This window comes from Equus asinus, chromosome 22, assembly GCF_041296235.1.
Source record: "Equus asinus isolate D_3611 breed Donkey chromosome 22, EquAss-T2T_v2, whole genome shotgun sequence".
In the NCBI taxonomy this organism is placed as follows: domain Eukaryota; kingdom Metazoa; phylum Chordata; class Mammalia; order Perissodactyla; family Equidae; genus Equus; species Equus asinus.
Genome location: NC_091811.1, coordinates 68,134,907 through 68,154,442, shown reverse-complemented (window position 1 = coordinate 68,154,442; position 19,536 = coordinate 68,134,907). Strand labels below are relative to the sequence as shown.

At 44.6% G+C, this 19,536-nt stretch overlaps 1 protein-coding gene across 1 annotated transcript in view; it reads left to right on the top strand.

Moving 5' to 3' along the window:
• Positions 1-479: 479 nt before the first annotated feature.
• CPM (carboxypeptidase M) overlaps positions 480-19,536 on the top strand; it is a 65,665-nt gene continuing 46,608 nt past the window's right edge. The window contains exons 1-2 of the mRNA XM_014860677.3: positions 480-561; positions 788-950. Coding sequence (XP_014716163.1) covers positions 791-950 — 160 coding nt within the window. The 5' untranslated portion in view covers positions 480-561; positions 788-790. The remainder of the gene's footprint in view (positions 562-787; positions 951-19,536) is intronic.

Genomic DNA, 19,536 nt, shown 5'->3' with positions numbered 1-19,536 from the left:
GGAGTATTGGTCGGGGAGCATTGGTTTACGCTAGCGACTCTGCTTTCTTCCGTGTGATTTCCAGTTTTAAACGTAACTCTGATTTAGTCAAATCTCATGCACCATACAACTTTGTCGAAAATTCTCCCGGACTCCTCACTTGTCGGCATTGAAAACGTATAGACACATGTGCCTCTTTCCTAAGTCCCTCGCGACGCAGAGCAGGGCTGGGCGCTGCGGCCGGAGACCCCCGAGATCCCCGCAGCTGCCGCAGCCGGACGCGCGAGTGCCCCTGGCGGAGCGCCTGGACGGGCGGTGCCCGGAGCCCCGGCCCAGCGAGGACACACTTCCACCGCGGGCGCCCGGTCCCGGCCCTCACCCCGCGCTCACCTGCCCGGCGCCGCGCCCGCCCGCCCAGGTGCGAGGGAGGTGGAGGCGCCCGGCCCGCCCCGCCCAGGGGGCCCGGCGCCTGAGTGGGCCGGCGGGACGTCAGTCAGGCGCCGGGGGCGGGGCCTCCCCTGGCCGGGCTATAAAGTCGGGCCCGCGGGCGCTGCAGACGGCGAGGTGCGCCGGGCCTGCAGGGTGAGGTTGCGGGCACACGGGGCGCGTGGGGCGCGGGGTGTGCGGACGGCGTGCAGCTGCCGGACGGTGGGGTTGGGGAGCCGAGGCTCGAAGGTGTCGCTGCCACCTTCCCCTCTCCGGGAGGCGGGGAGGTTAGTCCCGGGGACCTGGGGCCGGGGCGCGGGGCCGCAGGCGGGACGCCCCTCCTTACCTGCTCCCCGCCTTCTCCTCTCCTGCCCGGCCCTAGAACATGGACTGCGCCCGCCTCTGGCTGGGGCTGCTGCTGCCCTTGGCGGCCGCGCTGGACTTCAGGTACCACCACCAGGCAGAGATGGAAGCCTTTCTGAAGGCTGTCGCCCAGAACTACAGTTCGATCACCCGCCTGCACAGCATCGGGAAGTCCGTGAGAGGTAGGGCCCTGCCGCGCGTCCCGCCCCCGGCCGTGTCGCTGGTCAGCGCGCCTTCGCGCCCCGGGCTCCGTGCGCCGCGCGCTCCGGGCGGGGCGTCCGCGCGTCCTGCTGGCTGGTCTGGTCGCGGGGCAGTCGGAGACCTGAGTTTTCCTGTCGTCCCCGCGGGGCTTGGGGGTCGCTGAGTCCTGCGTGTTAGCGCCGTCCTGTCTTTTTGGACCTTGCAGACATGAGTTGCCGGGGATGTGCGTTTTAGTTCCTTTTCTGGATAAAACTTCTGCCAAGAAAGTCCGTCTGTCCGTCTCAGGTTTCCCTTTCTGTCGGCTTCTTCAAATACGGCTCGGAATGTTAGTATCATTTCCAGTCTCTCTTAAACTAAAACAGTGCGGTTCTGTTGGTGCGATTTCTATGTTATGTATAATTAGCTTTAGGGCTTAAAGTTATGCAAAACTATCATTTCTACAAGTTTCTTTTAATCTTAAATAGTACAGTTCTAGTGGTAAGATTTGTGTCATGTGTAATTAACCCTACAGCTTAAAGTTAGGCGAAAAATGGCTCTGGTACTGATTAAAGGCGGGTTTTAAAATTATCCGTTTGAATAAGACGATTGCTGGGTAATACATAGTCGTTGCCAGTGATTGCTACTGCTCCTAGCCTTTTCACGTTTATCATTTAATTGCTTTATTGTTTTAATTGAGAAATTATATATTAAATATAAATATACAATTATATATTGAGTAATTCTTATTTTTATAGATGGGGAATTTGAATCCTAGAGAAATTAAGTATTTTGCCCAGAATCACCCAGACAGGGAGCTTTATCCCCAGGATTGGCACTGAGATCACTCTGCTTCAAGGTTTAGACATTTTGGGGACAAGGCGGATAACTTTATCAGATATTTTATTATTTCTTCATCTTCCTTTCTTGCCTTGGTACTCTGAAAGAGCTTACCAGACAATTTAATGCTTAAATGAAAAGTTTTGTCAAGTCTGTGCCATTTGGATCTCAACTCTTTATAAGGTGTGTTCAGACGCTACCTAGATTTTAGCTCTGAGCTTTTGAGACAATTGGGAGTCTCTTAATTACCATATTCTTTTCTCTTTTTTTTTGAGGAAGATTAGCCCTGAGCTAATATCTGCTGCCAATCCTCCTCTTTTTGCTGAGGAAGACTGGCCCTGAGCTAACATCCGTGCCCATCTTCCTCCACTTTATACGTGGGACGCCTACCACAGCATGGCTTGCCAAGCACTGCCATGTCTGCACCCGGGATCCAAATCAGTGAACCCTGGGCCGCCAAAGTGGAATGTGCGCACTTAACTGCTGCACCAGTGGGCCGGCCCCCTACCGTATTCTTAATTAATCATTTTCCAAAAAAAAGTAAGGTCAAGGTTTTTATATGAAAGAAGTAGTATTCGATGAATTTACTTACATGCAATGCAAAATAAAAATCCTGGGCGATGTGTGTAATGATACTTTCATGTTTAGGCAACATTGCCGAAGAGTCGATGCCAGAATTACTCTATATCGTTCTATAAGCCAAAATTGTAGAGGTCGGAGTGTGAGAAATCATATCTTGAATCAACGTATGGATTCAACCTTTTGAAATTATTTTCCCGTAAGGCTAGAGAAGAGCAATTTAAAAAGATCTAAGAATACTAATTATGTTGATAAAGGAAACAGGACACAACTAGCTTGAGTTATTGTTCAGTCATCATTTAAACCACAAGATGACGAGGATGTTGTTAATTCTAAGTACTAAATGATATGGTAAGTTTTTATTTTTTTCAAGCACAAAGTGCTTGTGAAAGAAAGTAGGGCACTCTCTTAATGTGCACCGGCTATTTTGGTCTCTCCTGCTTGGTATCAGACCACAATAAGAGTGGAAGCCAGCAGGCTTAACTTTTTTACCTTGTATGCACTCTTGTGGTTAGTTAAAGGACTAAGGAGTTATCGTGTAAAAATAAAATCTGACACTAGGGGTCAAATGTTTGTGTAGAGTATGTTCTGAATAATTACTCAAATCAAGAAAAATCCCAAATCTGCTGTTAGGCTCCAAGTGGTAGGTTAAAGTGTGCTGTAGTGACTGGGTGTCACTTACTGCAGCGTCCCTGCATGTTAGCCTGAGCCCTGAAGCCGGTGCTCTTCCCGCCAGACAGGCACTTCTCCCCGGCGTCCTGTCCTCTGGCTTAAGACAAGTTTGCTTCGTGAACGGGGTTTACCATGTGTTATTTATTTTTCTTTTTTTTTTTTTTATAAATGTGGGCAGCCTACCCAGATGGGAAAGTAATAATCTACCTCGCCAAATACATTTTCAGTTTTTGTAAATGCCTATCTCGCATATATTTACATTGCTGTAATCATAGATTCTATTCCACTTTTTTCCCCAATTCACATGATTTCATTCCACATTTCCATGAATTGACAAAGTCCGCAGATGTGAATTGGTTGCTGTATGGTATTTCCCCCTCTTCATGGTGTGAATTTCCTCAGTCATTCACCTCTTTGGGGCGTCTGTGCAGTTTCTGATGATCTCTGTTATAAACAGTGATGCTGTAGACCCATTGATACATGTCATGGTAATTACCTTCTATTACAGTTGGTGATTTTTTTAATTTTTAATTTCGAAATGTTTGAAACTCACACAAAAGTTGAGCACATGTATGCTCTTCACGTGGATTTGGCCCGTGTGGACTGACTGTATACAGTTGAGCCTTTTGAAGGAAACCCCATTACCTAATGACATAGTAAAGAAAATCTTAGGTGAAGAGAGAAGCAAAAAAGAACTCCAAAAAAGAACTGACCAGGGAGTTGAGAGAAATGAGAAAAGGTACAGTGTTCACTGGTTCGTGCGTTCATTCCTCCATTCCGTTAACGCAGCACCTCCCTTTTCTTTTTCACTCCCCACCTCCTTTGTCCAGCAGGATGCCTGGCCCACGTTCAGTCTCTATTTCTGTTTGTTTAATGGATTGAATATGTGCTGAGCGAAAGCCGTGTGAAGCAAGCAAAGCTGTGTGCCATTTGTCCCCTGCCATCAGGTCGCCCCCTTTAAAATACAAATGTATTTATTGTAGATTTCTCCAGCTAGGCTCTCCACACCCCCAAAAATTAGTTATAGGACCATTTTAAATGAGATTTCCTACCATCTCTGTTTTAAGAATCTTGTCTTGCCTCCTGCTAAGTCTGACTTTTATTTACCTGAATAAGGAAGGTTGCAAAGGGGAGGAGTGGATAATAAAAACCTCTGTGATCAGGGCCACCCCGTGGTCGAGTGGTTAAGTTCTTGCGCTGCACTGCAGCGGCCCAGGGTTTCACCAGTTTGGATCCTGGGCACAGACCTAGCACCGCTCATCAGGCCATGCTGAGGCAGCGTCCCACATGCCGCAGCTAGGACCTACAACTAGAATATACAACTATGTACTGGGTGGGGGTGGAGGGCGGGGGGGTGCTTTGAGGAGAAGAAGAAAGAAAAGAAAAGAAAAAGAAGATTGAACAGATGTTAACTCAGGTGCCAATCTTTAAAAATAAAAAATCTCTTATCAAGTGCATTCCATGTATTAGGTGTTTTAATACATTATTTCCATCTCAGCAATTCAAAGTAGGCATTATGCTTATTTATGCAACAGGTCAAATGAGGCATGGAGAAGTTAATTAACTTGCTGAAGATCACACAGCTGATAAGCGTTAGAGGGAGGATTCAAACCCAGATCCATGTGTCTCCCAAGCACATCTCTTCTCTTTAAAGAAGCGGCTTGACGCCGATGTGGATGACTGCATGGAAAGGGAGGTTGTTAGTGGAGAGTTTCCGAGTCATGGTTTGGGCACCTTTGACCTAAGAGTGTGGCTTCTTCCAAGGATCTGGAGCTGTGTTGTCCACTACAGTAGCCATGAGCCACCTGGTGTGGGGCAGTTGAAATGTGACTAGATCAAGCTGAGATGTGCTAAAAGTGACTTTGAAGACAATACAAAAAAAGTAAAATACTCCATTAATAGTATTTTTATATTGATTACACATGAAATGGTAATATTTTAGAAATATAGATTAAATAAAAATACTTAAAAATTAATTTCACTTGTTTCCTTTTTCATTAATGTGGTTATGGTTACTAAAACATTTTAAATGACATATGTGACTTGCGTTATATTTTGTTTGGGTTGTGCTGATCTGGAGAGAAATTTGTTATTAGTAATTTTTTTCTGAGTGCAAAAGGAATCCAAGTACATTTAGAACATTTGGAAGATACAAAAAAGCACCAAGAAGAAAATTAGAATCTCACCATCCGAAGGAAACATTTAGTAGACTGGAATCACTGTGTACACTGTTTTGTGTCTTTCCCGCCTCTCACTGAGCCACATATCTTGTTTGTCCATGCAAACATGTTATTTCTGAAACTTGATTTTTAATGACTGCTTTGTGTTGTCAGTGGACATACTATAGTTTATTTAACTTAAACCTCGTTGTTGGACATTTAGTTTCTGAACTTTTCTCATTATAAACAATGCTGTAGTGAACATCTTCGTAGCTAAGACATCAAAAGTTGTCAAGGCACAGGCTTTGGAACCACAGCGCCCAAGTTTACACTCTAGATCCTGTACTTTGTAGCAGTGTGGAGCTGCTGGTAGGGATACATTTCCTGAAAGGAAATTACTGGGTCTTAAGCAGTTTTACATATTTGATACACATAACCAAATTGCCTTGCAGAAAGATTGTATTGATTTATAGTTGCATGAGAGATGTATGCTGAGAAAAAAACAAGTCTTCCAAATCTTATACGACTCGTAAATCAGTACTGGCATTAGTGGTTTGAAAAATTACTGTAGTATTTGTCAGTAGGTGCAAAGGTTCAGATATACCAGATGAAGATGTCCTCAAGACGGGCTGTACAGCATTGCCTACAGTTAAGATTGTATAGTTAAAATTTTTCTAGGAGGGTAGATCTTGTGTTAAATGTTATAATAATAATGATGGTGAAAGATTGCTGTAGTATCAATTTTTCATTGTTGTGTTTAAAGTATAAAGGAGAGTTTATTTCTCATGATTTTTCCCCAAGAACTCTCACCTTCACATATTCATTCAACAGATTTATTGAATTCTTCTGCCAGGAGTCTTCATATCATTTCAGAAGCTCAAAAATCTCCCTACAATTGGCTTCGATTCCTGCCCCCAAAGAGGCAGGTACTGTGTTCACACAGATCTCTCATTGTCTACTGCCCTTGACTGGGTAAATTTTGACTGAGATTTGCCCTCGGAAGAAACATTGTATATAAAATTTTACCACGACATTTGGTTTTCTGTCACCCTCTGTTCATTTCTCAGGTGTGATCGTTAAGCCAGTTTGCCTGTATAAAATGCTCTTTGTGATGTAAATATTGACATGTTGAGGACTAAATATCAAGAAAGCCGCTAAAATCTAGGAATTTCGGCTGTAATACACATTTGTGATTTAAAGTTAGTACATCGGTTTAGCAAGACTTTCCCCTTCTTGAACTTGAAATGCAAAGTCCTTTTCTGGAACATCTTATAGATATCAGCCTTGCTTTATAACCATTCAGGGTTTCTTAAAGATACTGCCTTTTTTTATTATAAGGAAATAGTTTGGGTTTCCCCTATGTTTGTAGTATAATATTTTAAAGGAGGAAATTGAGACAGAGAATATCCAAAAAGTAATACAGAATTTTACTCTGCTTCTTATATCTAGTAACCATTTTTATTCCAAATTTCAAATATATATAAACAACAATACTCTAGGGGCAAGTAGCATTTGAAACTTAAAAAAAATAATAATGACAGGCAACATCATGTGAGTTTTACTACTGTTTGCCTGGCACTTTATGTATATGTTTCACTTAATTGTTCTAACAATGGTGTGAAATACCATTATCATCCCCCAATGCACGTGTGAAGGGTTGAGATTGAGCGAACTGTCCATGGTTAGTTAAAGACAGGGGTGAATGGGACCAATCTGCCTTGAGCAGAATGGTGGACCCGCACACCTCTTTGCTGTGGAGAAGTTTCCCCACTTACCTTTCTGTTCTTGTCCCTTCTCCCCTCCCCACCCTCCTGCCCCCTCCCCTTGTCACCGCTCCTGTGATTCTGAACCGGTTGGTAGGCCTCCTCTATCATCCAAGAGAAGGCCTGGATTAAGTGTTTTTAATGTGCTGAGTGGGCTGTGGAAGTCCTTGACCCCTTTTTGGTATTCACAATTATTTCCAAAGCAGTTTGAATTCCATCTTTCGCTGTAATCTTAAAATTTTTTCTGTATGCCAAAACTCTGATTTTGAGGCAGAAGGAGAAGGCTGAGATGCTGGTTTGAGCACTTAGGGGACGCTCACCCCACCACCTGCCATCTCCTGAGTTGAGAACAGTGGTTCTCGCTCAGAGCAGTGCCGCCCCCTAGGGGGAGTTTTGGAAATTGGGAGATTTAGGCTGTTATCCTGGAGGGGGACGGTCCTGACACCTCCTGATCCTGTCAGCAGTGTGTGGAATGGTCACACGTAGGGAGAATTGGTCCCCGCCTTTCCCAATGCCCTCTGTGGGTGAAAGACAGCTTACAGTGATCTGAACCTAAAACCGAACTGTTTTATGTACAAACACAACATGCTTTCTCCCACAACTTTAATATGCACTGACCTTTCCAGGAATGTAACTGTACATAAATTGAGGGAAAAGTCTGTTTTGTTTTTCCCTGAACTTGATTGAGAGATATTTAACATTCAGAAAGCCCTGACCCCGTTCCCACACAGCTCAGTGAGGCTGCCTTTGTAGGGACGTCTGCCCGTGCCTCTCAAGAACCGAGAGAAGCATCTGACTGTCAGTGTGTCCTCTACAGGATGGTGCCGAGTATTTACGTACCAATAGTAGATTTTCTTATAACTTGCTTTCCTTTTATTTCTTCTTTATATGCAGTTTAAACATTGTCTTGATCTTTTTGAAATCATGTATGTAAACATGTATTTTCTATGAATTTTATGACAGCATGGGAAAGGAGTTGCAAAATACAGGACAGGAGAAAAGAGGCATCGACTGAGAGGTTAGGAACGACTTCTCTAATATCACAGGCATGGCTGACAAGGACCCGCTTCAAGTTTATGTAGCCAGCATCCAAGAGGGGCTTGGTTTCTGTTCTTAATCAGTGAACAAGTGTGTCTGGAGGTGACACTGGTGACAGCAGTGTCTGGGGTTGAGACGTGGTAACTGCCATTAGCCCCGTTTCCTCCTTTCAGTTTATCTAGAATCCCTCTCTAAGAGCACAGAGGAGGGAAGGAAGATAAAAAGTAAAGGGTTTTAAAAAGATTATGTTGAATACCAGCATGCATGTGGGTTAGTGGAAGGAGATTAAATCAAGTCTTCCTGTCTAGTGACTGAAAATGATGGGTGTCCTCCCAGCTCCATCACGGGTCAGTGTAATATGGTCTAGTAGTTTGCTGAGAGGTCAGGAAGTCCTAATTTGAGTTCCTGTTAAAATAAGACAGACATCAGTTGCACATTAAAAATCTTTCTCTGAGCCGGCTGGTGGCGTAGTGGTTAAGTTCGCACGCTCTGCTTCAGTGGCCCAGGTTTGCCGGTTCGGATCCCTGGCACGGACCTAGGCACCGCTCCTCTGGCCATGCTGTGGCAGGCGTCCCATATATAAAGTAGAGGAGGATGGGCGCAGATGTTAACCCAGGAAGAGGATTGGCAGCAGATGCTAGCTCAGGTCTAATCTTCCTCAAAAAAATTTTTTTTTAAAGTTTCTCATGTCTGTTTTGTGAGCATTCCTGCATGTCAGAGGTTCAAGTTAAAGTACAGATTTTCTGATCTGTGACCCTTCACATACATAGTTCTGTCAAGCTCACCTGGACAGCTCAGTCTCCTCTGCATCAGAAAACGCCACCGACTTCACACGAGTCACCTTCACACTGGCCGCACACACTCATTGTGCCCTTGCCCAGAACTGACGACGTGGCCTTCCTGGGGGGTGTTCAGGCACTAACGACAATGGACGTGTATTCAGAGGGTTTGCCCACACACAGGTTCCGTGCCAGGAACCAGCTAAGTAAAGCCTCCATTGGTTTAAATAAAGAGCTTTCAATTAGTCGCTTTCCCAGTTTTTAAATTTCTCTGATGGGACTCTCTCTGAGGAAACTGGAGCCATACTTAAGGAGCACAACCAAAGTCACATGAGCGAACGGTTCTCCACGTCCGTACCTAACCTCCTGTCGCGCAGAGTGTGCAGGTGTGTTACTAATACAGTCAGCTGAAACTTAGCGCGTCGCAGCTTTAGAGCAGGAGTGGATGTTAGGGACCAGCTGATCGTTTATCAGTTAAGTGAGGCTGAGTTCAAAGGGTTGCCTCCTCCTGGAAGCCTTTCCTAGTCCCCTGGGCGAGCTGGAGTCTCCTTGGCCTCTTCCTGAGCGTCCTCCAGGAGCGCCGTCTCTGTTGCACCTGGAGGCAGGCCCAGGCTTTGCTCCCCTTTGTCTCCTGGGCTGGAATGTGTGCTTATTTTCTGTGACAGGCGCGCCTGGGGTCAAAGCTGAAGAGCTTTTCTGTGCACAGTGAATGCAACGTGAATGTACTTTATACAGGGCAGTGTGTGTTATTCAGTGTGTGGTTCTGTTGTGTAAGTATCCAGTGTGCATATTTTTATGTAAACTCTTATGTAGTTACATATATGTGACTTTATGTAACTTTATATAGTTATTTATGCTGTATGTGGTGAGTACTTCAGTCTCAAGAAAAGGAAATTGTTTTCTTGCAGTATAACCATTTTTTTGCCAGAACTGTTTTACGGTAAGTACGCTGATAACCCGGAGAGGCAGAGTTGCAGGCCTCCCGATGCCCCAGCTCAGGGCGCGTTGCTGAGCCTCAGAGGAGGCAGCAGGGAAGGCTGTGGCTTTCAGGCCGTAGAGGGCTAGTTGAATTACTCACTGACGCACCTAAGGTGGTTCTGTCCCCGCTCCCCTGGCCCCCAAACATAGAAAGAAAAGAGATAGTAAATATAGGCGATACATACGCCTCCATTAAGAGTTTAAGAAATAGCCCTGGTTTTATTTGAACAGCGCAGGAATAATTCAAGTGTCTATCAGAGAATGTGAAAAGAGAGAGAAAAGGATCATGTGATGAAGCCTTCTCCTGCCCCCCAGAAAAAGGTAAGCAGAGATTTGAAACCCCTCAATTTTGTGTCTTTTTTCCCCTTCTGTACTCAGGAATGTTGCACAGATTTGCGATGAAGGCACGGACGTGTGTAATTATGCTCGCTGTGAGCAGTTCAGAAAGGCACGGGTTTGGGACTACCCAGGTGGATAGACTCTTAAGGGCATCCTTAACTTCAATTTTTAGTCCCTGTTAAATAGTCATTCCTTTGCCCATTCATAACTCAGTTGAGCCCACCCATTGAAATTCTTTTAAAGACGGGTAGTCACTCTTGTGAAACTATGGACACCTGGGGACAAAGTGGGGAGCACAGATCATTTAACATGTGGCAATTCCACAGGAGTTTTCCCATTGTTTTTTAATAAGAACGATTGATTTACACCTTGACAGTAAGACGCGGTGCACGTGGAGTTAAATTTCAGATCAAGGTTGCTCAACTAGGGAACACACTTTGTTTATTTCTACTCCTCTTAGGCACTCAGAGGAACAGTCTCACTATACGAGACAGAATCTAGAGTTAGGCCCACCTGGTCTATCATTGGTTACTGGAGAGTTCCTTTCTCAATGTGGGAATACCACATTCTAGCCTTAACAAACAGTTAATTGGGCTTGGTTGTCTTTTGAGTTTCAAGAACATGTACTTCTAAATGTACAAAATGTGTTTTCAGACTCAACACCATACATTAGTTCAAAGTGCAGAGGCAGAAGGCAGGTGCAAAGGCCCTGAGGCAGAAAGGGTTCTGCCGTATTCTAAGAATGGAAATAAGACCGGTGAAGCAGAAGCGTAGGGACGAGGGGAGAGTGGTATTGGATGAAGGTGGAGATGTGTGCAGGGGACAGTGCACAGAGGCCTCACAAGCCAATTCAAACATGGAGAGTTTGAACCAATTCAACCATGGAGAGTTTGAATTCTCCTCTGAGAATAATGGGAACCCGTTGAAGGGTGTTAAGCAGAATGATGTAATATGATGTAGGTTTGAAAAAAGATAACTTTGGCTGCTGAATAGTGAATTAATTCAAAGGGGGCAAGAATAGAGGCAGGGAGAATTACCCAACTATAATAATCCAGGCAGATGTTGATGATGGTGATTTGGATTAAGATGCTATACAGTCCTATATTGCTTAGCGATGGGGACCATTCTGAGAAATGCGTCGTTAGATGGTTTTGTCGTTGTGCGAACATCGTAGAGTTACTTACACAGACCCAGATGGTACAGCCTACAACACACCTCGGCTACATGGTGCTAACCTGATGGGACCACCATCGTGTATGCGGTCCATTGTGGACTGATACGTCATTGTGCCATGCAGGACTCTTTTAGACATGGAGAGACGTGGAAGGATTAGAGATTTTTTTAGAAATAAAACCAACAACACTTGCTAATGGATTGGAAGGGGAGTGGACAGAGACTGGGAAAAAATTTAAAATCCAGGATGACCTTTAGGTCTAATGCTTGGGCAACTGAGTGTATGAGGTGTTATTCACCAAGATGGGAAAAACTAGAAGAGGACAAGTTTGGAGTGAAATCAAGAGCTCTGGGTTAGACAATTTTGAGTAATTTTGAAATCCTTAGGAGACAGCCAGTGGAGGTGTCCAGTAGACAGCTGGGGATGTGTCTGACTGTAGAAAGAAACTTGAGAGTCGGCAACATGTAGATGGTATTGAAACCCATGAGACTCATAAAAGAATCTAACAAGAGTAGAGATCAAGAAAAGGAGGCCTGAATAGAGCTGTAGGGCACTCCAGCATCTAGAGTCTGGTAGACATAGAAGCCAAGAAAAGAGATGGAGAGAAAATCAACGATGAGCTAGGAGGAAAATGAAGAATGGTGTCGCAGACATCAAGGAAGGGCAGCAGTTCCAGAAGGGAGCTGTTTCTGGCTCCCATGACCACCGACTAGGGAATTAATTGCTGGCAGCACTCAGGCTCCATGGGTGCCAGGTGCGCGTCAAGAATCTTCATGTTTACTGGAAACGTTGCTTTCTCCTTGGTACGTCCTGACCCACTGACTGGGGGTACAGAATAACACCATCAGTGAGTGAACATTTCAGAAGTTTAGTGCTCAGAGTTTGGTTCAGGGTCATTACTGTGGCTGCAGGTGTTCTCAGAGATAAGCAAGAAGTGCGTAAAACAGACCAGCTGTGTTAACTCTTTCTTGGCTGAGGTCATGGTTGACCATGCTGAATACTGCTGTAAGTGAAAACTGAGAGCCAAAAAGTTAAGTGACATGTCCTAAAGTCTGGTTAGTTAAATCCTGTTGTTCTGTAGGCAGGTTCATTCAGTTTATTCAGCAAACGTTTATCGAATAGTTTATGGCGTGTGCTAACGTAGGAATATAGAGGTAAAGAACTTAGACGTGGTCCCTGCCCTGATGGAGGCGACAGTCCGAGAGGCAGGTGGGAGGGAAGAGATGTCAGTAAATACAGATGTGATCAGCCCTATGGGAGCATACGGCAGGGGACTCGCCGTGGCCGAGACCTGAAGGATCAAGAGATGTCAGCCAGGTGGCCGGGGGAAGGGAGGCAATAAACAGCACATTCAGAGGCCTGGTGGCGAAGGAGCATATTGACCTGGAGAAAGAAAAGAAGTTCCTTGTGGCTGGAGAGGAGAGAGAGAAGGGGAGAGAGGAGGCAAGGTGGGCAGATGGTGGAAGACCTGTACACTTAGAGACCTTTTCCTTCATCCCAGGGGAGTCATAACCATCCTAGGGATTCATGCCTCATGGGAAAACAACAGAGTTGTTTTCTTGATTGGAGAATTTCTGATGGTTTTACAATTCATTTGTGTTACAATAAAGGTTCCCTTTAAGAAATATGGTGGAACAGCCATTTTGGGGGTGAAAAAGACCCAGAAAATACAAACACCAGGGCGAGTAAACCAGAGCACCAAGAAAATGAAGTATTAAATCTATAAAAATAATAACAGTTGCTAAGAACTACCAGTGTGAAGAGTTCTGATTTAAATATCATAATTGGATCCAATTATTCACTTACACCTTAAAGATAATTTATTCTCACCAATAGAACTTACTAGAACCCTTTCAGTAGCGTATCACACATAGTGCCTTTTGCCCTTACGGAGCGCAGACCTCATAAGAAGAAATGGCTTTTTAATCAGCAGTTTTGGAGACAAATTCTGTGTATGCCAAAGTTATGCTGAAACTGATAAATATGAATTAAATGTGGAAGTCATAGAGAAATGCCAGAATATTTAGGAACAAATATTTTTTCCAGCTGTGTTGAGATGTAATTGGCATAGAACATTGTATATGTTTCAACTGTGCAACGTGGTGAATTCACGCACCTGTGTCTTGCACAGGATTGCTGTGATAAAGTTGGTTATCAAGTCCTTCACCTCACGTAATTACTGTTTTGTTGTGGTGGTGAGAACACTTAAGAGCTGCTCTCTTAGCGGTTTTCAAGTGTATAATATAGTGTCATTAACTGTAGTCATCACGCTGTGCATTAGACCCTCAGACCTTATTCCTCTTACAGCTGGAAGTTTGTCCCCTTTGACCAACCTTTCCCCGCTTCCCTCATCCCCAGCCCCTGGCGACCACCATCTACTCTCTGTTTCTGTGAGTTTGGCTTTTTTAGACTCTGCATGTGAGATCATAGAGTATTTGTCTTTCTCTGTCTGACTTATTTCACTTAGCATAATTCCCTCAAGTTTCATCATGTTTTTGCAAATGGCGTGATGTCCTTCCTTTTTATGGCTGAATAATAATATTCCATTATATATACGGTCATGTGCCACATGACAATGCTTCAGTCAACGACAAACCGCATACACAACAGTGGTCCCATAAGACTAGTAGCACGTAGCCTTGGTGTGTAGTGGGTGAACGATCTAGGTTTGTGTAAGTGCTCTGTGATGTTCACACAACGACAGCATTGCCTAAGAATGCGTTTCTCAGAACGTGTCCCTGTCATGAAGTGACGCCTGACTGTGCGCGTGTCCGTATGTGTGTATCTCACGTCTTCTTTCCCCGTTCATCCATTGATGGGTGCTGCGTGCGTGTGTCTGGATGTGTGTATCTCACATCTTCTTTCCCCGTTCATCCATCGATGGACACTCAGGCTGTTTCTGTGTCTTTGCTAATGTGAATGATGCTGCAATGAACGTGGGGTGCAGATGTCTCTTGGAAATAGTGATTTCATTTTCCACAGATAAATACCCAGAAGAGGGATTGCTGGATCATATGGTGGTTCTGTTTTTAATCTTTCTGAGGAACCTCCATGCTCTTTTCCATAGTGTCTGCACCAGTTTACATTCCCACCAACAGTGCGCAAGATGGAAACAGATACTTTCTATTTTAAAATAATTTCGGGATATTGTTGTTATGAAAAACAACCATTTGTATTTTCAGGTGGAACGAGTGGGAGCTCAATCCTGGTCTCATTTTCTAGTAGGCTGTTCACCAGGAGCAGTGGGGACCGGAGCGGGAAGGAAGTGGGACTGCAATCTGTTGAGAACCTGTTCTGTGCTGGGCCCTTCCCACGTGTCCCTCACCTGAGCAGTGTAGAAACTCCATGATGAGTTATTTACATTTTGTTTTAGAGCTGAGAACAAACAGATTTCAAAGATGAGGAAATTGATGGTCCAAAATTTTATCTTGGACTGACATGTTTGGGTCATTAACCCAGACTTGTCTTTTGGTAATTCACTTATATATTCATTTGCTGAATAGTTATTGAACTCCTGTTGTTGACCAGAACCTGTGTGGGAGGATACGAGGAAGAACGAGATCTGGGCCCTGGGGCCGGCCCCGTGGCCGAGTGGTTAAGTTCACACGCTCCACTTTGGTGGCCCAGGGTTTCGCCGCTTCGGATCCTGGCCACAGACATGGCACTGTTCATCAGGCGATGCTGAGGTGGCATCCCAAATGCCACAACTAGAAGGACCCACAACTGAAATATACAACAATGTACTGGGGGGATTTGGGGAGAAAAAAACAATTAAAAAAAAAAAAAAAAAGACCTGGGCCCTTCTCTCTAGGGGCTGGGCCTGGGAGCCTTGCACCTAATCGCCTTGATGGGAAAGCACGTAGGGGCTGTGAACTTCTAAAGGCCTGGCCCCAGGTGCTCCATACAGTGGAGGAAGGCTGATTAGGGAGCCAGTACTGAACAAAGCTCGAACGTTACCAGGCAGACAGTGAGGTGGGAATGCAGGTAAAGTGAGTAGAAGACAGCCCGGAGCCTGAGGGGCGTGGTAGGGTCGTGCTGTGGAAGCAGGGAGCCCTGTGCTCAGGACACGGCCCACCTTGTCCATGTGGCCGAGGATAATGACGGTGATTTCTATGTCTCTGAGCATCTTAGTTTGTACTCACTGGAAAAGATAAAGTTTTAGAAGTATTTTGTCATTGTGGGGTTCGTTTGGGTTTTTTTTTGGGAAAGAGATTGTTCAAAGAACAGTGATAAATAGGGAAAATATTTTGACTCACGTAACTCTTCACTAAAATTGCAATATTCATAGTCCCGAGGGAACTGTGTGTCCTTAGGACATTCTGTTCTCTATCCTTGGGAAAATATGTTTAAGAAAGGAAATAAAGAGGGGTATTTGAAGATTAGTAATGAAGTGTATACTTTACGAATGCATCCTCTGTCCTGGCTGCTCTCATGCGTTATTTTAAGTCCTGACATCGGTCTGGGAACGAGGTGGTGTCCTCTCTGTGTCACAGATGGGAAACCGAGACTTGGGGAAAATGTGACTTGCCCAAGACAACCCAGCTGGTCGGTGGCAGAGCTGGGGATTCAAACCCAGTTCCTCCACTTTCCAAATGGGCTGTGGAGCTTGGAGGCTTCTGGTGAGGTGACCTGGGACACTTCGGTGGGTAAGGATACAGAAGACAGCTCGGGGTCCTCTCCCTTAAACCAGAGCAGCTTGGCTCTAACTTTTTACATTGGATTTTCACAGAAGATTTTATCGGAACAAAGGTTCCGCAACGGGGGATGGACAGCGAGGTACCTTTGCAAGAAGAGACCGGGGACGTGCCACAGGCACGCGAGTGCCCTGGGTTATCAGTTCCTGCCCTTTGGAACGTGGTATTCTATTGGGACACGTATACATGACACTTTGCAAAGGTCCAGAGCCCTCTGAAATGGATCAAAACAAGATTATATCTGCTAGGAAATAGTGAATATATTCTGTATATCAAGCCAAGTGCTAGGCTCTTGTCTAAATAACTGTGTCTTTGCTGACCACCTATGTGGTGGGTTAGCAAAAGAGCTCTTGACCCTCCTCACGCCTGCATCCTTGCTGTGCTCTGGGCAGATCAGTCTCTGTAAATGTCTCAAAACACTCAGAAACACTTACCCACCTCAACTGACTTGCCTGGGCTCAGGAGGTCCGTCCTCACAACTGAGATTCAGATTTAGACTCCAGCGGTGGACAAGGTGGAACGGGAGAGTGGGGAGCATAGGGGCAGAGTCTGGTTCTCAGGAGCTTTGGTTTTTCCAATGAGCACACACTGAGATGCCTTAGATGCGCAGGCTGCAGGACCCCTGAGGAAGACTGTGCACAAGACGTCAAGCCACTGGATGGGTGGGGCAGAGCCCACTCAGCATCCTTCGTGCCTGAGAGGGGAGGTGGTGGTGCAGTGTAGGAACACTTGAGGTGCCCTGACCAGCCTCAACTCCTCCTGTGCATCCTGGAACGAGACGGTCGGGTCAGACAGGTGACTGTCATTCGTTGCCACTCAGGTCCCACTTGCTAGAGGGGGAAAGCTTTTCCCTGTGTGCTAGAGATGGAGATAGAAGTGAATTCAGGAAGGAAAACAAAATGACATTTTACATTGGGTACATTAGCAGAATCCCAGGCTGCCAAACACTGAGGCTGGCTTCGTGAGCGGTCCAAACTGTATTTCTCTGAGGGAAATATTATGAGCTGTGGTCAGTGAGAAACCGTTTAGTTTTGAGGTGGCAGCTCTAGGGAAATAGAGGAAGCTAGTGGGGTGAGTGCTGCCCAGGACGGGAAGGTAACGCCAAGCATTCGAGTTCCAGAACGTCTTGGACTCATAGCCATCATGGTGTGATCTTAGAGGTCATATGTGACCAAATGAGAAGTTTAATAATGCCTTTTCTTATGTTCACTCTTTATATAGCTGCCTTTAAAACAAGTTATCATCTGGCATCATTTAAATAATAGGTTTTTTAATTAGGTGATGGGTGAAAATTGAATGTTTAGCAAAATAATCTTAATTTTTAAAATTTGATAAGAAAGAGACGTTGGTACTGGGTATTGTAAGTGGGGAGCTATCTGAATAGGGGAAGATACGATATTTAGACCCACGCTCATACCTACACAGACATTTGTAACAATAAGAAGCCCCTCGGATAGTGGTTAAGAACACACCCTGAAGAGTGCAGATTGCCTGCTCAAATCCTGGTTATGCTCTTCAGTAATTGTGGTCTTGAACATGTTTCTTAGCCTCTGTGGGCCGAGTTTCTCTTTGGTAAAATGGAAAATAATATCGACCTCAGAGACTGTCGAGAGGGTTAAATAAGTTAACAGATGTTAAGTGCTCCGAATGTGATTGGCACGTGTAACACGCTAGGAGTCTGTGCCGCTGTTACTGCTGTTAAACTCTTTGGGATATTTGGCAGCTTTGAAGCTTGGCACTGCTACACACTCTGGGGTTTAAAATGCTCGACGCTGCCTTTTCTTGAGGGCGTCTTTGGTGTCAGGCCCAGGAGAGGCAGTGTTTGTACTTTATCTCGTTGAATCCTCACAGTGCCCTGTGAGGTAAATACCGTGGACGGCTTTAGAGACCGACTCTCCTGTGGGGGAGTAACGTGCCCAAGGCCACAAAGCACTTAGCTGGCAGGTCCCCACCAGAGCGCCCAGTCTGCAGAGCGGGGCCCCCACCCCTGCAGGTTTCAGCTCACCTTGTTCCTGCAGCACACCTTGTGACCTGGCCATACGAGTTCCAGCATCCAGGCCAGGCCCCCCACTGCACGGAAGAGGATCATGAGGCCATGGGATTAAGTGAGTTGCCCAAGGCGCCCTCTGATTAGACTGTGAAGTCCAGATTAGGAATTTATCTAATATGCAGGCTGTGTCTCTCTCTGTAGGGTACAATTGCTTATGGTGTGTTTGGCAAAAAAGCCTCAGGATAGGCTGTCAGCTGCCAGATAACTGATTCCATTGGGATCAAGCGTATGTACGCTCAGGTACTGGGTAACAAATTCTCCTTTGCTTTAATTGGCTTGTGTTTATATACTTGACAGCATGAATGAACATAGAAAAATAAGGGTTTTTTAATTTTTCCACTGTTGCATTTGCTTTGGAAAATCCCGTATCTCTTTGAGGTTTAAAATTATGTTTAACAATAATGTAGTAATCTTAGGAAAAGACCAACCCATATTCGTCTTTATTGCTCTTCATTACTGGCCCTCAGCATGTGAGAGCTTTCTATCCTTTAGAGAAACACATTTTCACAAAGTGTGTATGAGGGTATAGATTTATAGCATGATTTACAATAGTGAAAAATGAAAATGGCACAGTCATCTAATTAATGCCATTGAATGGTATATTTAAAATGACAAATTTTGTATTATATGTTTTAACAGAACTTTTAAAAATTGATAATGTAATATACCAAAACCAATGAATTGTACACTTTAAATGGGTGAATTGTATATGTGAATTATATCTCATTAAAGCTGTTCAAAAAAAAACCCCCAAACATTCATCAATATGGAATTGATTATACTGTGCTATGCCTAGTCAATGGAATATTATACAAACTTTATAAAAGAATGAGGTAGATTTTTATGTTTTGACGTGGGAAGATGTCCAGAATATATTGTGAAGGAAAAAAAGTTGGTATCAAACTTTTCTTTGCATTTACGTACACGTCCATGTCTTGTTTTATGGGTCTCGCTCTGAGCATTGTTATGCAAGTTGCCCTTTTCACTTGTGTGTGTCGGGGGTTGCTGGTGCATGTAGACAGACCTCATTGTTGTAAACTGCTTCGTAGGATTCCTGGTTTGATTTTATCACAGTTTATTTAATCCTTTCCATATTGATGAGTATTTTGGTCGTTTACAACTTAGCATATTTCAAACAGTGCTGCGATCGATACCCGTGAACCAGCACAGGAGCTCAGTAACTGCCTGGGAGAGGCATTGCTCAGTCTGAAGGAACTAGAATTTTTTTTTGCCTCGTGGAGGCTGACTCATTGCCCTACAATAAGATGTATTATTTACGCTCCCAACACCGCATGAGTGTGCACATTTCCCCACTTCCTAACCAACTCTTTAAATTTTTTCCAATCCAATGGGTAAAAAAGTCTCCATTTTAAACTGAATTTTCATGATTGAAAATCAGAATGAGCATGTTTTCACATCTATTTAATGCTGAGCACCGAGGTACTCCTCCAGATGCTGGAGACAGTGGTGAGCGGACGTGAATCCCGCCCTGTGGAACTGACGTTCAGACGTTATTGCCCATTTAT